Raw genomic sequence first — 20,510 nt, 5'->3', positions numbered from 1 at the left:
AAGAGCTTAAAAAATGTGTATTAGTATAGATAGGTTGTGTATTGGAATGATTTTTAAAGGATTTCAAGTAATTATAAAAATTGTGAAAGCAAGAATATAAGTTCCTGGTACTCAAGGAAGTGTAACTTCAACAGAATTCTTGATGGTAAACACCATTGGAAATTCAGTATGTACATTATGTACATTGATTGTGAATCATAGAAATTTCTGTCATTTTTATGAGGCCATAAAAATGGTCATTGTGCATTCAATTCGTTAAGAGACTCAATTATTTCCTGAAATGGGCAAACTGCCAGGGGAAATGAAGAAATTGGTGCATTCTATCACCTAATCCTCCATCGAAAATAACACAAGTATGCTTCCTCTTTGCACACATACCAGAATTTTCACTATCCAGCACTGAACAAAGAATATATTCATCCATTCATGTAATTAAAATTATGTTTCATGGATTTGTTTCTCCTTTCATTGCCTTATAAAAGACATTTTTTCTAAATCGAACCATTTAAATGTAGAAATTGCGACCTGATTTTCTAAAGGTATTGCGTATATCTCAGTTACATTGCATTTTTGTGCAGAAGAAATAAAGCTGTAAATACCTGCAACAATTTGAGGGAATGGTTATTTTCATTTCAATCTGCAGTGATTTCTTATCAGTATCATTGAATCTCACTGTGTTCTTAACATTTTCAGTATTGACCATAAACAAAGCAAAACGAATGTTAGCGACTTTACCAGCCCATTTTCCCCTAAAATTTTTTTGCGTATGTACTTGATTAGGATGTGTATAAAATAATAGCTGTGTGTGAAAATGATATGCTATTTTTATTACCAGATTCACCTGCTTATTTCCTGATTTTAAGTACAAGTCCTACTCAAGAATTCTTTGTACTTAAATGTATTTTTGTCCGGGATAATTTTTTTTTTCAGGTTTTCCAGCATTTTTCAGACCCTGACCCAAGTGCACTCTGGAATGCTGCTGATATTGGGATAGCTAAACATTCATTACACCTTGTTTTCCACCTGTTTCCTCAACAGAAAATGCTACAGATGAACAGAAAAAGAGCCAAGGGCTTGGATACGAGCTCTCAGTCTCCAACCGCTTGTATTTTGACAACAAAGAAGAGGTCCGTCCATGCCTGCAGAAACTTTTGGAAGCAGAGATAAAGAAGCTGGACTTTGAAAATGCACCTGAACCGGCCAGGAATGAAATCAACTCTTGGGTAGAGATGGAAACCAAAGGCCACATCAAGGATCTCATTCCTCAGGGTGGAATCACCCACAACACCAACCTTGTCGTGGTAAGTCCTCAAACTTGGGAATTTTGGTTATGAATGCCATGTATTTTGGAGTATGAGAAAACTGGGTATATAAGATGATCCCCAATTTTTCCAGTTAAAATGTAGATTTTAGGTAATGCTCCCCATACTGCTTTTCAATAATTAATACTTGGACAGCACTGCAGTAGCTACGGGGGAGATAAAGGTGCAGTGGTTCTTGAGTTTGTCCCACCAAATGTGGTTATCTTAGAATTTGGAAGATGGCAGGAACATTTGAAAAACAGTGCCATGAGACCAGTTTTGTCATATATGATGGCCCCCAACTTTTGAGAAGATTTTCCTCTGTTAAATACTTGTGAAATTTGCCACAGAATGGATATATAGTGTTAAGGATCATTGTAAACATGTCATTAATCAAGAAAATTAATCATGGGGGATTTATAGGATAATATGAATTTGAAAAAATATTCTTTTATAAATAATATAAATATTTTCAATCACTATAAATTTGCCTGCACAAATTCTAGAGTGTGAAAACCAATTTGATATTTCTATTATGCTTACCATTTCACATGTAGGAATGGTCAGCCTTTCTATATGTTGTGAATCAAAATTATCATTCAGCATTTTTAGGCCGTTTGATTCAGAATGGATTTGTTGCATGCTCTAAGATCCATAGGCGGATCCAGGGGGGGGCACGGGGGCACGTGCCCCCCCCAGACCCTCAAAAATATGCAAGATTTTTAATACATTATCATTGCGTTCGTTTTGTATTACGAGGTATCCTAGTGCCCCACCCAGAACAAAATCCTGGATACGGCCTTGCTTGTGCCCCTCCCAGAAAAAAAACCTGGATCCGCCCCTGCTAAGATCTCATTCCAAGTTAAGTTTATTTTTTATTTTGCAATGACTCAGGATTCTCATAATCTTTTATTTTTCACTCCTCATCCAAAAAAAGGTAAATGCAGCATACTTTAAGGGCCTGTGGGCATCCCAGTTCTCTGAAGAGCGCACTGTGAAGGAGGTCTTCTATGAATCTAGATCCAAGCAAACACTTGTGGAGATGATGCACCAGAAGGGAAATTTCAACCATCGTGAGTACCCATAAAGTGACATTTTATCAAACTCGTGAATTGTAGAATGTAGAAATAATAGATATCACTAATTCTTAACATATCCAGCAATGGAAGTGGATTTGTGGTTTTCCTTTTTATCTTACACAACTCGTGAATGTCCCCATCTGATTCCTTCACTGAATCTAGTGCTTTCATGGTGACGTAATTTAATTATTTCAACATTAGTCAGTATTTGCATTGTGCGAAAAATCCAGAGAAAAAATCATTCGCCTTGACCGGGATTCGAACCCGGATCCCTCGATTTCCGGCCGAGTGCTTTAGCCAGTTAAGCTACCGAGGCGTCATTCATCCCTGTGGAAATTTCTGGACTATACCGGACAAGGTGGTATGGACTGCCGAGCATATTATGCGACGAGCAGTCCAAATCGTGCGCACGGCGCCACAGCCGGAGAGTAAAGTCCTAACTTTGAACACATATAGGTGTTCTCTCTTTGACGAATTTAAGTATACCGGGACTAGCCGCGGTGATAACTTTTTACGGGAGTCACCCGCAATGCACAATTGTGCGAAAAATCCACAGAGAAAAAATCATTCGCCTTGAATTTGTATTTGCATTTGTATTTTTTAAGTGTACTCATCCCATTTATGATTTACTTAAAAAAAATATCTTTTTGAACATGATTAAAATAAAGTCCCTTTTCACTGATCTCTGGAGCAATAAAATTGACAGGCAGTTTTATTCCTGCTGACTCATTTCTAACTTTTGTTTCTCTGCAGTTGTGTCCGAGCGCCTTGGATGTCAGGTTCTTGAACTTCCGTACATGGGAGAGACTGCCAGCTTAGTGATTCTTCTGCCTCCATTTGCTCTTCCTGATGGTTTGGAGAGAACAATTGCACAACTCAATGTTGATGCTCTCCGAGAAGCTTTGGCTCCTGGATCAGCACTTGCAAGACCACTAGAAGTTGCTATCCCCAAGTTCTCCATAGAGCAGAGCATTGACCTTAAACCGGTGAGTAATAAGTGCACGCTGATACAAAGGCCGTTTTCCAATTCGCAATTATTCACCCTTCGTGCACTTTTGGATCATCAACTTACGGATGTGACGACAGCAAGGGTGGATCCAATCGGCGAGGGCGCAGGGGAACGAAGGGTAAGTGAGCAAGGGAACGCGGATGCTCCCTCGCTACCTTCCCCTCGTAGGAAGTGGACGTGAAAATGGCGGCAATGGAAAATTCAGAAATCTTGAACTGGAGTTTTAAGTAATTTGGTGTTTATTACGTGAGCTCTTTTACGTAATATTATATCGGTATTGTGAATTCTTGCTCTTCACCTGCAAAAATATAAGTATAAAGGTGAAATTGATCCTTAAATCACCACCCAGATGTCCTAACACCACCCTGCGCTTCACATTTCGTTACTATCAATAGTTCGCATTATTTCCGTTCACACTTCATGGCACCAGTAGAGGGAGCACGGTGCAAGGGAGAAAGGGAAAAAGGGAATGAGTGCATACTGCGTGGATTGGAAAACGGCCAAAAATTAGTGAGGGTGTCCTCATTGATTGAAAAAGTAAAGAAGGGCCTGAAATATGAAGATCCATGTCTCATTGCCAGGCTTGGTGGCAATGGGGTAAAGTCTTAGCTTGCTAACCTAGAGGCTACAAGTTTGAATTCTTCTTAAATAAAGGGATGGATGCGATACACACTTCGTGGAAATTTTGTATGTTAAACATATCAAATGAAACAGCTCTGTACTTTATACCCGTATGGGCATGAGAAAATGCATAGCTCCACTTGGTGCCTGGTCTACTGTTAAGGCCGTTTTACACGGTACACGGAATTGAGCAGTCTGACGTACGTGCGAAGGCGCAATCAAAATTGCGTCGTGTAAAGCGGTGAATTGCTAGAACACATGCGAGAATGCGTGGATGCGAGACGGCAAAATAGCCCCTGTTCTAATTTCGTTCATGCATTCGCGCAATTCCACGCCATTTTAGAAATTAATGCAGCTCTAACCTGTGCAATTCCGTGTACCGTGTAAAACGGCCTTTATGGGCTCGGTAATTAAAAGGTGTTCAAATTAAATCCATCAGTGAAGGGCTACTATTGGGCATTTTAATCTGGTGGAAAGGTTTGATAGCAAAAAGGGTGAAGTAGTCCTAATAGGTACTACCAGTTTCAAGAAGGTCAACGTTAACTCTAAGGAAGATGGCAAAATGCACCATTGAAACATTTGTCTCCTAATTTAGTATTATGGGATATTTCTGAGGATTTTACCAGGGGGCAGGCCCCTCCAGATGGACCATGACCACCAGTGAAAATTGAAAAATCAAAGTTGTGGTAGCTGTGCTTAACACAGCGCTGTAATAATCTTTCAGTATCAAAAGAAAATGTCACCAAAAATTATGATTAATTTTAGTTTTGGAAAGTTAATTTTTTTCAATTGTGGTGGAAAAACCTGAAGTAGGAGTGTCCTCTATACCTACCTTAGGGTGGATGATCCTGAGGTCACCTCATGTCCCTTATAGCTCCATGAGGGAAGGATTTTAAGATGAAGTGCCACTGTGTAATGAAATTTTCTGAAGACAAGGCAAATTTCAAATTCTATGATTCAACTGAAAAAGAATTTAAATAAAAGATCAAGCTCTTGTACCAGATGATGGCTCAGAGAGCCGAAATGCCTTGTACGCATTAAAAAAATTTTGTGGAAAAGTGTTACGATCTTTTATTGAAATACATATGTTTAACTTCCACCAATTGAAGCCTGAATCTGTTGAATTTATTGAAAAAGAATTGTTCGATAGGATTTGATCAATTTTTTAATCCATGCTCTATCCTTAAAAAAATTTCCTTGAATTACAGTGGGAGTCTGAATCTTTTTAAACTTTCAGTCTGAATGTTGGGATCTTTTGTATGTTCCACAAGAGTTTTTAATACCGACCCAGGTTTCGGCAGTACACACTGTCATTATCAAGGTGAATATACAAAAATGTATATTCACCTTGATAATGACAGTGTGTACTGCTGAAACCTGGGTTGGTATTAAAAACTCTTGTGGAACATACAAAAGTGTATCTTCACATCTTCATTATGTTTCCTGTCAACAAGTTCCACCAAATATCGCCTTCCAACCTTAAGCTGATTGGGATCTTTTTTTTTCTTTTTTTTTTAAATATGTGCATAAGAACAATGTTATCATCCATTATTGATTCCTTTTTCTCTGCTCTTTTCAGACCTTAACCCACTTGGGTCTTGGACCCATCTTTGATGCTGAGGCAGATTTCACAGACTTTGTTGGAGAAGATGACTTAAACAAGAAGAACATGAGCAAACCCACAGGCCGCAGGCCCATCGCTCTGGATGCAGCCATCCACAGGGCAAGGGTCGACATTGATGAGAAGGGAACTGAGGCTGCTGCAGCCACTGCCATCTTCTCTTTCCGCTCTTCACGCCCCCTTGAACCAACAGTTTTTGTAGCGAACCACCCATTTGCCTTCTTCATCTATGATAGAGTTGCCCAGAGCATTCTATTTGCTGGTGCCTACCGCTCACCCAGGGGGTAAATCAGTGAATTTAGTCCCCAAGTGTGAAAGAAAGATGATATTGTATCCTAAGTGTGTTGAATTATAATTTTCATGCTACGGACAACAGCAAGTGGACATGAAAATGATACAAACATTCTTGGTGTATGTTGATTGCAAAACATCATTGCATATCATACATGTATTCCACCCCAAATTCAATTTGATAATGCAACTAAAAAGACAAACATTTGAAATGATCAAAAGATTGAGCTACTACTTAAGTTTTTAGTGCTAACAATATTAGTATTTTATACCATGCAGGCATTACTCATTCCTGCTTTAAATGAGACTGGACGTATATTTTCACAATTATGGTGGAGTAGTTTTCCACTTCATTTTATAATCATTGCAGATTCAAAATTTTGAAAGTTAGTTTTCCTAGCATCAAATTAAATGTTCCTGGTGTATTTAAGGATGTAAATCCCTCTAGAAATTGAATTGATTGAAGTAACAACAAAAGAGAAAAGATACTGGGCATAACTCAGAATGAGCAATAGCACCTCTTGCACTTTAAAAATGAGTGACAAGTCATAGCTGGATCATAATAAATAGAGTATTATAAGTCACTTTAAAAAATTGGGTATCATTATTTGTTTCAATCTCACTATTTTATTCAAGTATTCCTACCCACATTGGGAGTAATTAATTCTGTCAAGCTTATCTCAAGCTTAAATATAAGCAGGTGAGGTAGTAGCTGAGATTTTAACGTGCAATTTTGTCTATCTTTGAAATTATCAATGATAACATGAATAACTCAATCTAATTTACCATGTCTCAACAATAATTTTACAAGAATTGAATGTTTTCCACATGTGATATATGTTAGCTTAGAAGACCCTTCATCATATGATGTACTTTCAACATTCATGTGACATCATGTCCACCATGAATATTGGGTCGGACGATAAGTTATAAGAATCTCTTTTACATTAGAACAAGTAACTTATAAAACTGTATGCAATATGTTCAAAATGTTTTTAATGTTATAATAATTATTTTATCACTTGTAATTGGCCATTTTACTTCATTGCTGATGAACTATTCCTTCCCTCTAAATGATCTAGTCACATATTTTGAGGGAAGTACTCCAGTGGCGTAGCAAGGGAGGAGGTCTGGGGGGTCAAGAACCCCCCAAAATATGAAAATACAAGAGAAAACTTAAGAGAATCTTCCCTTCATAAGAGAAAACAAAATATTGTAAAATTACCAATTTACAAAATATTTCTTTCACAAATGAAATTTTTTCGATTATGGAAAGTGTTTAAATTAGTTTTAAGCCCTCCGCCTAGTACCTGTTTTTAAAAAAATTCCCACCTTCGTTTTGGACCCCCTACCCTTCAACCCCCACCCCGAAAGAAATTCCTGACTATGCCACTGAACTTCTCCCCAGCACTCACAGGTAGAAAAGTAGCCTTAGAATACAAAACCCAAGATTAAAAAAATATATCTATGTCTATCCACAGCAAAAGTCTTCTCTATGGCTCCTGGTATGGCGCCTCCTCTTAAGCACCTCCCTCTTCAATAGGAGATAGTGGTTCTGGATGAAATTTGACAGACTTTTAGTAGAGTATGTTTATAATGTGTTCAGCCCATTCTCTCTCATGGCAATTTCAGTTTTATCTCCCAGAAAACTTACCTCCGATTCAAGAAGGCATCAGGCATTCTATAAAAAATTATCTATGTAAACAAATTCTTTTGTTTTTATGAAACACTAAATACTGCAGAAGAAATACCATTTCATCAGGAATCAATAAAGATCCTTAAAATTCAGAATAAAAGTGAAACTAACTCAAAATAGCTTTTTCGATCATTTTTTCATGGGCCGATGTATCAACATCTGGATCGTTTTAAGGTGAAAGTGGATATAATGGCACCTTGAGAATCCAAGGGTTAATCATGAGTCTCAGAAAAATCTTTTCTTGCATGATTTGCGGAGGACATTACCGCACTTCGCCCTCTATCCATCTCTATCTCTGTTTCATTGCTCTTAGCATCAGTAGTGGATAAAGAAAAAACTCAAAGGGGGGGTGCCAAATGACATCTCGAGCTAACTTTACTTTTGTCGTAATGAAAAATAATTAAGTCACATGCAAAGTTGAAGAAAGTTTTACTTAAACTGATAAAGAGGTATGCATCATATTCAAGGCCATGTCATATCATAAAAGCTAAAATTGTGGTTTAGCAATGCGGGTGGCACAGCAAGGAGGGGCGCGTGCCCTCCATATGTATCGTTTTAAGGTGAAAGTGGATATAATGGCACCTTGAGAATCCAAGGGTAACACATTCAATGTGGGTCCAATTTTCACGAACATCGTCAGAATCGGCCGATAAAATAAGAAAGAAAACTAGAGAGAGGTTTTCTCGCCATAACTTCCGTTCAAATACTGCTATTTACAAAGGTGCACACGGGTCGAAAGAGGGAAGCTTGCTGAAGGCCATGCACACGAGCGGAAGACTCGGGAGTGGATATTAGTCGTGTACGGAGGTGGAGAAAGGCCCCATGTCTGACCGGCAGAGCACGTCAATTGACATGCTCCGTATTTCGGCTTGGACGGGACCACGTCAATTGAAGGCTGAAGGTGTTAAGTGAAGCATTGAACATTGTATGCTGAAAATGTCTGTACAAAAGCATCACATATTTTAGTGGAAGTAAGGAAATAAAACTTTGTAAGGTTCACTGTTATTTAATTATGGGCACGACCCGGGTTTCGTAACTTGGTTACATCATCAAGTGACTGAAGAGTGCGGAAGAAACAGGCCTTATCAATGGTGTCCTTTCTCTCCCCATCAACACCCCAAAAAATTGGTGCAGGATTCCCTTCCTAGGGAAAATTTCTCATTCCGTTACCTCTTGCTTCCCGAAAGAAAAATACAGAATCGCCTATTACACCCCCTCAACTCTCAAAACATTGCTGCCCAACTGCAAAAATCGTTTCCCACCAGAAAGAAGAAGTGGAATTTACTGCCTTAAGTGTGACGATTGTGGCATGAAATACGTCGGCAGAACGGAGAAAAGTGTTAATATCAGAGTGAGTGAGCATGGCAACTGCTTCAAAAAGAAGAAAGATCAATCCAACTTCACCAATCATTTAATAGATGGCAAACACAATAGTGATTTTAAGCCGGATATCCTACACTCAGAAGGAAACAGGAGGAGACTCGATGCCCTGGAAACGTTGGAGATTATACAACATTTAAAGAACAACACCCCCCTTGCCAACGAGCAAGTGCTCCCCTCCCACTCCCCTCTCTTTTTCATCCCCATCAATGAACTCCTACAGTGACAACCTTTAAATTTTTAAGTGCCCATCCACCTGTGTGCCATTAAACTTTCCAAGAACGAATACTAAGCAGTGCCTTTACCAAAATTCCCCCAGTGACCCATGTCCTTCGGGGAAATCATTAACCCATACCAGGACCTTCCACAGCCAGACTCAACGACCTTCCATAGACTATTGTGATTTAGAAAATGAACCCCGCTAATCCTCTCTTTCTTCCCCAACACCACCACCTTCTTTAGCTCTCGTCTCCTCACCCACTTTAACCCCGCCCTCCCCTGGCTGGTCAGATACCTATCCTCAAAGGAAAAACTCTTGTCCCAAATCACGGCGGCCCCTTTCCCCCACCCCCTCTCCCTATTTCAGTCCTAGTTTAACCCTCACCCCCGCTCTTTCAACCAGTCCTTTTCCTTTCCGATAGATGTCCTCACAGTCACTTGTGTACTTTGTGTATAAATGTATGATGCATGCAGGTTCAGTCACCAGACGATGAAACCCGGGTCGTGCCCATAATTAAATAACAATGAACCTTACAAAGTTTTATTTCCTTACTTCCAATATGGAGAGGTTTCACAAAGTAAATCCTGAAGTTATTAGTTACATATTTTAGTAATAGAATGCTCTACTAAGCGTAGTTTAAATCAGCAATTCTATGTAATATGGAACAAGATCTTTGCCAGCAGTGGACTCAAGGGGGTCAAAATGTCCCATCCTTAAATGCTGAAGAGATGTGGTCTTAAAATTGCTCCCCAAAGCCCCCAATTTTTTTTTCTAGCAATGCCTTTTCTATGAAATGTCTTCTAGAAGGAAATTTTATGAGCTAGAATTGTGGCCCCATTATGGGCACATTGAAAGGGTAGGAGAAAGAGAATGGTGAGGATCCAAAACTGAGATAGTAGGTATACCTGAGTACTACCTGAGTATAAACTGAGGTAGTAGGAAACCTGAGTAGGTATATTACCTAGCTGGCATGGTGCCATAAAATAGTTTCGAGGATGGCTTTGGTGATATGCGGGTTGTCTATACTGATAATTTATTTTCAATTCCCACAAATCATATGGCCATAAATTTCATTAAATTATAGCTATAAATTTTGCTTACAATATGCTGAAATTTAAAATCCTCATTGGTCTTCACTGAAATGGCCGTAGTTATTATGGCTTGGTCTCCAAAGGCTTCAGAGATCCAAATGAATTTTCAAAACATTTTGAATGCCAGGGTTCTGATAACCAGGGGCAGATCCAGGATTTCTTTCTGGGGGGGGGCTCAAGCAAGGTCGTATCCAGGATTTTGTTCTTGGGGGGGGCACAAGGATATACCTCGTAATACAAATCGAATGCAATGATAATGGGACCGTATTAAAAATCTTGCACCTTTTCTAAGGGTCTGGGGGGGGCACGTGCCCCCGTGCCCCTCCCCCCCCCTAGATCCGCCTATGCCGCTGACAACAGTAGTACAGATGAGTGACTAGTTTGCTCATGTTTTATGCGCCATCTGTTACTATAGATGGGTCACGAGGTACCTAACTCCTGTTTTCTTCATTCCGCTCTGTGTATGCCATCCATGGTGGTACATGGTAACTACATTGTCTAAGTGGGTAATGATTACATCAGAAGACGAAGTATTAAAATCTATTTCCTTTGTATTTTCATTAGTAATTTAATATTGAGTAATTAAATTAATTGAATTTGTCTGCAAAAAAAAACAATCTTGCTGGGAAATATACCTGCTATATTCTGATAAACGGGGACGTAGATATGGCCACACACACAAGTTTTGCATGACCCCTAATTTTAATTTACAAACAATTTAATAATAAATTAAAATATTTTAATTAAATTGGTATTTAATTTTGTATGGCCCCATTTATCAGAAGCTCTGCTGGCCACAGGGGTAAGTTTAAAAAAATTAGTCTTTAACGTGTAAATAAATTATCTCATTTTGAGCAAATTTATTATGGGGTTACGGGGGGACCCCAGGAAAAACAAAAACACAATAACTTTCCTTCATAAAAGAAAAAAATATATAGAAAAGTCGTGATTCCACAAAATATTTCTTTGACAAATGAAGTTTTTCGATTATGAAAGGTGTTAAAATTAGTTTAAAACCCTCTACTTAGTACACTGTTTTTAAAAAATTTCCCTCCCCTGGTTTTTGTCCCTCCCCTGAACAAAATTCCTGGCTACCTCCACTGAGAGAAGGCTAGATATCTTTTAAGGGGAATGTATTGCAGGCAGTGGTTATGGAGGGAGAAATTTTGGGGGGCGTGCAGAGGGCTCAAGCCTTAATACCCCTCCCCTGGCTACATGACTACTAGTTTGAGAAACATGTAGTATGTAGAAAGAAACCTGTTCCATAGGCCTTTGCTTAGGCAGTGGTTATAGAGCCATTCGGTGAGATCTGAAATCACTATGGAGTCATTCACTCAAATACGAAAACAGAATTTATGAGGGTTTATGACTTTTTTCAGGGTCTTGAGGGTTCATTCCATGCTCTAAAGGCAGGACAGTGTCGTAGGATAAGCCAGAAGTTTTGAAGATGGGGATATTCATTGTGTTCAGCATTACGTGGATGACTAACAATAAGATAAGGGGGACACACTGTGCCTCATGGCTAGATTCATTGCTGGAATGATGGGAAAAGTATGCTTAAATAATTCAACAAAAGCTACTTATTAATGTTTAAATTTTGAGGTTTATTATACTATAATTTTATTTGAAACTCTTCTAATTCATTGGTAGGGCAATGATATTCTTAAACGTGCTCGGAGTTGAAGGCAAGGGAAAACACATAACATTTGCCTAAGAGCATGAAAGAGAACTACACGGATTTTGTGCCTAAAATAGATAAACGATTCAGACGATTTAAGAATTGTGGATCTATGATAGACCTATTACTCCATCAATTTATATTTGTTCATCCGCTTATATAAAACGAAACTCGCACGCTCCGCGCGCTCGTTAAGGGGCTCCGCCCCTTAAAACCCCGGTTCCGGCTTCGCCGTCTACATTTGTGGTCGTTCGAAGACTTTTGAAGTTCGAATAATCTCAACACGGCTAGGGGCCGGCTTCGCCGGCCAGGGGGTAGGGAGGTGCCCCACTCATTCCCCGGAACGGCTTCGCCGTTCCTCGCTGAAGGGCGGCTTCGCCGCCTGGGGGTTTAGTGTGCCAGAGGGCGAGGGCATTTCGGAACTGTTTCACCGTCATTCGTTTAATGGGCGGCTTCGCCGCCCAGAGGTGGGGGGAGTCCACAGCGGTTGCGCCGCTTGAACATCGGGGCGGCTACGCCATCCGGGGGTTGCTGAAGCTCCCCCTCGCCTACGCCAGTTCCTCGTTGTGGGGCGGCTTCGCCGCCTTCGGGTTGAGGAGCCCCCCCCCGCGGCTGCTCCGCCTAGTCCTTATAAATGGTCTTCCCCACCGAGAGGGGTGCCCAGGGGGATTCGGGGATTTTAATGTGTTATGCATGCGGTCACCAAAAGTCCACAGTGATCATGTAGCGATGATTGTAAAAGGTAGTGCAATGCGGATTAATAGTGGCGACAAGTACCCATAAAAGAAGACTTAATGGCAAGTTTTTCATTTTTTTTCGGGGGGTTCCTACGGAATACCGGGGGTTTTATACTTGTGTTAAACCAGTGGTCACTAAAAGTTCTCATAAATTCCGTGCCGATAAGTCCTAGGGGACCGGAAGAGTGGTCTTACGATTCTTTTCCCTGGAGAGGCTATTTATTAGAAATTTTTTGGGAGGTTTCACGGGGTTATCGGGGGTTTTAATAAGTGGTAGGGGCACCGGTTAAATTGTGTCGAAAACTATTCGGAAAGGCGAGTTTAAATTTGTTTTATTTTTTTTTCGGCGATGTTCCAGGAGGTAATCGGGGGTGTTCTGGTATTTTTTCCCGTATGGTTTACGGTGGCTCGCCCTCACCAAATATTCCGGATCTAGAGTTCAGAGGGGACGGGTAGTGCGGCGTAATGTTTGCGAGAAGTTCCCAAATAGGAGACTAAATGACACATTTTACATTTGGGGGGGATTTCACGGGGATACCGGGGGTTTAAATGTGTGTACTCCTGGCGATCACCATCCATTCACATAAATTTCGGGGGGATGAGTCGTTAGGGGGCTACGCCCCCTAAAACCCCCCCGCATCCGGCTTCGCCGGCTGCCCCAACCGGACGGCTTCGCCGTCCCACCCGCGGCGTCTCGGAACGGCTTCGCCGTTCCTCGTCAGGGGTCGGCTTCGCCGCCCAGATATCGAGGTAGCCCTGTGACGGAGACCCGCTAGTTCCTCGGAACGGCTTCGCCGTTCATCGTGCAAGGGCGGCTTCGCCGCCCAAGGGTTTCCCGAGTCCCCCCGAGGTGTCGACTCCTGGGAACGGCATCGCCCTTCTTCGTGGTGGGGCGGCTTCGCCGCCCAGGGTTTACCTGGGTCCCCCCAAGCCAGCGACTTCTCGGAACGGCTTCGCCGATCCTCGTCCGTGGTCGGCTTCGCCGCCCAAAATTTACCTGTGTCCCCCCGAGCCGTAGCCTCCTCGGAACGGCTTCGCCGTTCCTCGCCTTTGGGCGGGCGGCCGCCCGAGGGTTATCGGCGACCCGCATCCGGCTTCGCCGGCTGCCCCCACCGGACGGCTTCGCCGTCCCACCCCCGACGTCTCGGAACGGCTTCGCCGTTCCTCGTCGGGGGTCGGCTTTTTCCTCGGAACGGCTTCGCCGTTCATCGTGGGAGGGCGGCTTCGCCGCACACGTGTTACCCGAGTCCCCCCGAGGCGTCGGCTCCTGGGAACGCCATCGCCCTTCCTCGTGATGGGGCGGCTTCGCCGCCCAAGGTTTACCTGGGTCCCCCCGCGCCATCGACTTCTCGGAACGGCTGCGCCGTTCCTCGCCTGTGGGCGGTTTCACCGCCAAAGGGTTATCTCCTCGTAGTGGGGCGGCTTCGCCTCCCGAGGTTTACCTATTTCCCCGAGCCATCTCCTCCTCGGAACGGCTGCGCTGTTCCTCGCGTGAGGGCGGCTTCGCCGCCCAGGGGTTATCGGCGCCCTCCCTCGTAAGCTTCCTCGTAATGGGGCGGGTTCGCCGCCCGGGGTTTACCCCTGTTCCCCCGAGGCGTCAAATCCTGGGAACGGCGTCGCCCTTCCACGTGATAGGGCGGCTTCGCCGCCCAAGGTTTACTGTGTCCCCCCGAGCCGTCGACTCCTCGGAACGGCATCGCCGTTCCTCGTCTGTGGGCGGCTTCGCTGCCCAAGGGTTATCGGCGCCCTCCCCTCGAAACCTTCCTGGTGATGGGGCGCCTTCGCCGCCCAAGGTTTACCCGTGTCCCCTTGAGGCGTCGAATCCTGGGAACGGCATTGCCCTTCCGCGTGATGGGGCGGCTTCGCCGCCCAAGGTTTACTGTGTCCACCCGAACCGTCGACTCCTCGGAACGGCTTCGCCGTTCCTTGTCTTTGTGCGGCTTCGCCGCCCAAAGCGCCCTCCCCCCTCGTAAGACACGCATTCGGCTGCTCCACGTGTTGGAGCGGATTTGCCGCTCGAGGGTTCTCGGAGGTTTTCCGCGCATCTGACTCCTTGGAATGTCTCCGTCGTTCCTGGGGCGGGGTCAGCTTTGCCGCCAGGGTTGTCACTCCTCACAGAGCAATGCGTACTACCAGCTTTCCCCTATCGTTTACAAAGGCTGCCGTGGGATAATGTGGCTGGATGTAGACGCATGCTAGCCGTGATTGTTGCATTTAAGCTTATGACGATGTTTTGAAGGGGGTCCGGGGGGTTTCCAGGGTTTTTTTATGAATATACTGACAACGGTCGCAATCATCCAAATAAATTCCTTAGCGATGAGTCATAGGAGAAGGGAATTACTGCTAAAATATGCGAAAACACCGAAGAACATGCTATTCACAGAAAAAAACCTTTTTTCCCTGGTCTTCTTGGAAGCCACGTAAAATATCGAGGGGTTTTCTTGCATAAAACGTCTTTGTCTACCTACAGTAAAAATTCCAGCGATCTAACTGTAGGGGAACAATGAATTTTTTCGTATTACTCACATTTAGATTACCAATTCTGTATTCTCCACATAGCGGTGCATAGGCGCTGTAATAAGGCATAACTAATCTGAATTTCGTAGCCGTACCTTATGTGGAAGTGGTTTAAAGAAATCGCTTTTAGGTGTCCATGTCCTGGAACCCCTTTTATTACTCTACTATTTTGTTAAGAAATGTACATTTAAAAATTTGAAGTTTTATTGCGGGTGTGTAATTGGGGCAGGATTATTGAACATGACGCGTAAATATAGCCGACAAAATTCCCATTCGGAATCCATAAAAACGATACAACTGGGATGAATGGTACACGAAATATACGACTTATTAAGTAATTTTTATTTTTTTGGGGGGGTCACAGGGGGTTTTCGGGGGACCTAAAGTGCTTGTTCTGTATAACGCGGCATCGTTTACCTTGGATAAAAATTTCGGCTCTGTAGCTGTAGTGTAAGCATGCTTTTTCGACGGTGTCACCCGTTAAAATTAAATATTCTGCGTTCTCCTGGTAGCGGCGCGTAGGGGCACGAGAAAGACGTCAATCACCTGAATTTGATGTCCGTACCACGTCGGGAAGTGGTAAAAAAAAATTCGGAAAAATTTAAAATCGTGTGTTGAGGGAATGCAAACTTCACGGCGGATGTGTTGTAAGTTACCAAACGTTGTAGGAGTCGCAATTTCAATGGAAATACATAATCGTTAATAACTCGAAATTCTTTCGTCGTTTGGATACATGAAGATAGCCGAAAAATTGAATAAAAAATCTAGTATCTTGCATTTAAGTGAATTTGTCCTACGATTATTGCAAATTGGTGAAAAAAATTCCGAAATTCGGCCCATAAGAAAAGCATTGAAAATTTGAAAAAGTTAAAAAAAATACTTTAAATCAAAATATTGCAAAGGAAACGACACAAAAAAATCAACCAAAAAATCTAGTATCTCATACGTTAAGGACTTATTCCTACAACGATTATAAATTGGTTTTAAAAAAATCCAAAGATAGGCCCATAAGAAAAGCATTGGAAATTTAAAAAAATTATAAAAAATACTTTTAATCAAAATATGGCAAAATGTTTCACATCAAAAAATCGGCCAAAAAATCTAGTTTCCGTCAGCGAAATTTCACGTTCCAGTGACGTGTAAAAGTAGGCGATGAAAGGAAAAAGTTTTAGTCCCATAAGGCTCCAATGTTAATTCGGATCGATATATCTCGAAAACCGATCGACTTTTTCGAGTTTTCGGATTTTTCCCGCCGATGAATATTTTTTCTCCACCAACGGTGAAAATTTCGTCTTCCCAGCACGTCCGGAAGTGGTCGGGAATTTGTATACGTGAATGAGTCAGTGAGCTATCTGTCACACATCGGGTTGTATATATTATAGACTCGCACGCTCCGCGCGCTCGTTAAGGGGCTCCGCCCCTTAAAACCCCGGTTCCGGCTTCGCCGTCTACATTTGTGGTCGTTCGAAGACTTTTGAAGTTCGAATAATCTCAACACGGCTAGGGGCCGGCTTCGCCGGCCAGGGGGTAGGGAGGTGCCCCACTCATTCCCCGGAACGGCTTCGCCGTTCCTCGCTGAAGGGCGGCTTCGCCGCCTGGGGGTTTAGTGTGCCAGAGGGCGAGGGCATTTCGGAACTGTTTCACCGTCATTCGTTTAATGGGCGGCTTCGCCGCCCAGAGGTGGGGGGAGTCCACAGCGGTTGCGCCGCTTGAACATCGGGGCGGCTACGCCATCCGGGGGTTGCTGAAGCTCCCCCTCGCCTACGCCAGTTCCTCGTTGTGGGGCGGCTTCGCCGCCTTCGGGTTGAGGAGCCCCCCCCCGCGGCTGCTCCGCCTAGTCCTTATAAATGGTCTTCCCCACCGAGAGGGGTGCCCAGGGGGATTCGGGGATTTTAATGTGTTATGCATGCGGTCACCAAAAGTCCACAGTGATCATGTAGCGATGATTGTAAAAGGTAGTGCAATGCGGATTAATAGTGGCGACAAGTACCCATAAAAGAAGACTTAATGGCAAGTTTTTCATTTTTTTTCGGGGGGTTCCTACGGAATACCGGGGGTTTTATACTTGTGTTAAACCAGTGGTCACTAAAAGTTCTCATAAATTCCGTGCCGATAAGTCCTAGGGGACCGGAAGAGTGGTCTTACGATTCTTTTCCCTGGAGAGGCTATTTATTAGAAATTTTTTGGGAGGTTTCACGGGGTTATCGGGGGTTTTAATAAGTGGTAGGGGCACCGGTTAAATTGTGTCGAAAACTATTCGGAAAGGCGAGTTTAAATTTGTTTTATTTTTTTTTCGGCGATGTTCCAGGAGGTAATCGGGGGTGTTCTGGTATTTTTTCCCGTATGGTTTACGGTGGCTCGCCCTCACCAAATATTCCGGATCTAGAGTTCAGAGGGGACGGGTAGTGCGGCGTAATGTTTGCGAGAAGTTCCCAAATAGGAGACTAAATGACACATTTTACATTTGGGGGGGATTTCACGGGGATACCGGGGGTTTAAATGTGTGTACTCCTGGCGATCACCATCCATTCACATAAATTTCGGGGGGATGAGTCGTTAGGGGGCTACGCCCCCTAAAACCCCCCCGCATCCGGCTTCGCCGGCTGCCCCAACCGGACGGCTTCGCCGTCCCACCCGCGGCGTCTCGGAACGGCTTCGCCGTTCCTCGTCAGGGGTCGGCTTCGCCGCCCAGATATCGAGGTAGCCCTGTGACGGAGACCCGCTAGTTCCTCGGAACGGCTTCGCCGTTCATCGTGCAAGGGCGGCTTCGCCGCCCAAGGGTTTCCCGAGTCCCCCCGAGGTGTCGACTCCTGGGAACGGCATCGCCCTTCTTCGTGGTGGGGCGGCTTCGCCGCCCAGGGTTTACCTGGGTCCCCCCAAGCCAGCGACTTCTCGGAACGGCTTCGCCGATCCTCGTCCGTGGTCGGCTTCGCCGCCCAAAATTTACCTGTGTCCCCCCGAGCCGTAGCCTCCTCGGAACGGCTTCGCCGTTCCTCGCCTTTGGGCGGGCGGCCGCCCGAGGGTTATCGGCGACCCGCATCCGGCTTCGCCGGCTGCCCCCACCGGACGGCTTCGCCGTCCCACCCCCGACGTCTCGGAACGGCTTCGCCGTTCCTCGTCGGGGGTCGGCTTTTTCCTCGGAACGGCTTCGCCGTTCATCGTGGGAGGGCGGCTTCGCCGCACACGTGTTACCCGAGTCCCCCCGAGGCGTCGGCTCCTGGGAACGCCATCGCCCTTCCTCGTGATGGGGCGGCTTCGCCGCCCAAGGTTTACCTGGGTCCCCCCGCGCCATCGACTTCTCGGAACGGCTGCGCCGTTCCTCGCCTGTGGGCGGTTTCACCGCCAAAGGGTTATCTCCTCGTAGTGGGGCGGCTTCGCCTCCCGAGGTTTACCTATTTCCCCGAGCCATCTCCTCCTCGGAACGGCTGCGCTGTTCCTCGCGTGAGGGCGGCTTCGCCGCCCAGGGGTTATCGGCGCCCTCCCTCGTAAGCTTCCTCGTAATGGGGCGGGTTCGCCGCCCGGGGTTTACCCCTGTTCCCCCGAGGCGTCAAATCCTGGGAACGGCGTCGCCCTTCCACGTGATAGGGCGGCTTCGCCGCCCAAGGTTTACTGTGTCCCCCCGAGCCGTCGACTCCTCGGAACGGCATCGCCGTTCCTCGTCTGTGGGCGGCTTCGCTGCCCAAGGGTTATCGGCGCCCTCCCCTCGAAACCTTCCTGGTGATGGGGCGCCTTCGCCGCCCAAGGTTTACCCGTGTCCCCTTGAGGCGTCGAATCCTGGGAACGGCATTGCCCTTCCGCGTGATGGGGCGGCTTCGCCGCCCAAGGTTTACTGTGTCCACCCGAACCGTCGACTCCTCGGAACGGCTTCGCCGTTCCTTGTCTTTGTGCGGCTTCGCCGCCCAAAGCGCCCTCCCCCCTCGTAAGACACGCATTCGGCTGCTCCACGTGTTGGAGCGGATTTGCCGCTCGAGGGTTCTCGGAGGTTTTCCGCGCATCTGACTCCTTGGAATGTCTCCGTCGTTCCTGGGGCGGGGTCAGCTTTGCCGCCAGGGTTGTCACTCCTCACAGAGCAATGCGTACTACCAGCTTTCCCCTATCGTTTACAAAGGCTGCCGTGGGATAATGTGGCTGGATGTAGACGCATGCTAGCCGTGATTGTTGCATTTAAGCTTATGACGATGTTTTGAAGGGGGTCCGGGGGGTTTCCAGGGTTTTTTTATGAATATACTGACAACGGTCGCAATCATCCAAATAAATTCCTTAGCGATGAGTCATAGGAGAAGGGAATTACTGCTAAAATATGCGAAAACACCGAAGAACATGCTATTCACAGAAAAAAACCTTTTTTCCCTGGTCTTCTTGGAAGCCACGTAAAATATCGAGGGGTTTTCTTGCATAAAACGTCTTTGTCTACCTACAGTAAAAATTCCAGCGATCTAACTGTAGGGGAACAATGAATTTTTTCGTATTACTCACATTTAGATTACCAATTCTGTATTCTCCACATAGCGGTGCATAGGCGCTGTAATAAGGCATAACTAATCTGAATTTCGTAGCCGTACCTTATGTGGAAGTGGTTTAAAGAAATCGCTTTTAGGTGTCCATGTCCTGGAACCCCTTTTATTACTCTACTATTTTGTTAAGAAATGTACATTTAAAAATTTGAAGTTTTATTGCGGGTGTGTAATTGGGGCAGGATTATTGAACATGACGCGTAAATATAGCCGACAAAATTCCCATTCGGAATCCATAAAAACGATACAACTGGGATGAATGGTACACGAAATATACGACTTATTAAGTAATTTTTATTTTTTTGGGGGGGTCACAGGGGGTTTTCGGGGGACCTAAAGTGCTTGTTCTGTATAACGCGGCATCGTTTACCTTGGATAAAAATTTCGGCTCTGTAGCTGTAGTGTAAGCATGCTTTTTCGACGGTGTCACCCGTTAAAATTAAATATTCTGCGTTCTCCTGGTAGCGGCGCGTAGGGGCACGAGAAAGACGTCAATCACCTGAATTTGATGTCCGTACCACGTCGGGAAGTGGTAAAAAAAAATTCGGAAAAATTTAAAATCGTGTGTTGAGGGAATGCAAACTTCACGGCGGATGTGTTGTAAGTTACCAAACGTTGTAGGAGTCGCAATTTCAATGGAAATACATAATCGTTAATAACTCGAAATTCTTTCGTCGTTTGGATACATGAAGATAGCCGAAAAATTGAATAAAAAATCTAGTATCTTGCATTTAAGTGAATTTGTCCTACGATTA

General features: G+C 44.5%; 1 protein-coding gene across 1 annotated transcript in view; it reads left to right on the top strand.

Moving 5' to 3' along the window:
* Positions 1–6,950, top strand: part of LOC124160863 (serine protease inhibitor 88Ea-like) — a 56,667-nt gene extending 49,717 nt beyond the window's left edge. The window contains exons 4-7 of the mRNA XM_046536968.1: positions 1,039–1,301; positions 2,239–2,374; positions 3,134–3,366; positions 5,590–6,950. Coding sequence (XP_046392924.1) covers positions 1,039–1,301; positions 2,239–2,374; positions 3,134–3,366; positions 5,590–5,919 — 962 coding nt within the window. The 3' untranslated portion in view covers positions 5,920–6,950. The remainder of the gene's footprint in view (positions 1–1,038; positions 1,302–2,238; positions 2,375–3,133; positions 3,367–5,589) is intronic.
* Positions 6,951–20,510: the final 13,560 nt, after the last annotated feature.

The sequence above is a fragment of the Ischnura elegans genome, chromosome 6 (assembly GCF_921293095.1).
Source record: "Ischnura elegans chromosome 6, ioIscEleg1.1, whole genome shotgun sequence".
Classification (NCBI taxonomy): domain Eukaryota; kingdom Metazoa; phylum Arthropoda; class Insecta; order Odonata; family Coenagrionidae; genus Ischnura; species Ischnura elegans.
This window is presented reverse-complemented; position numbering and strand designations above follow the sequence as displayed.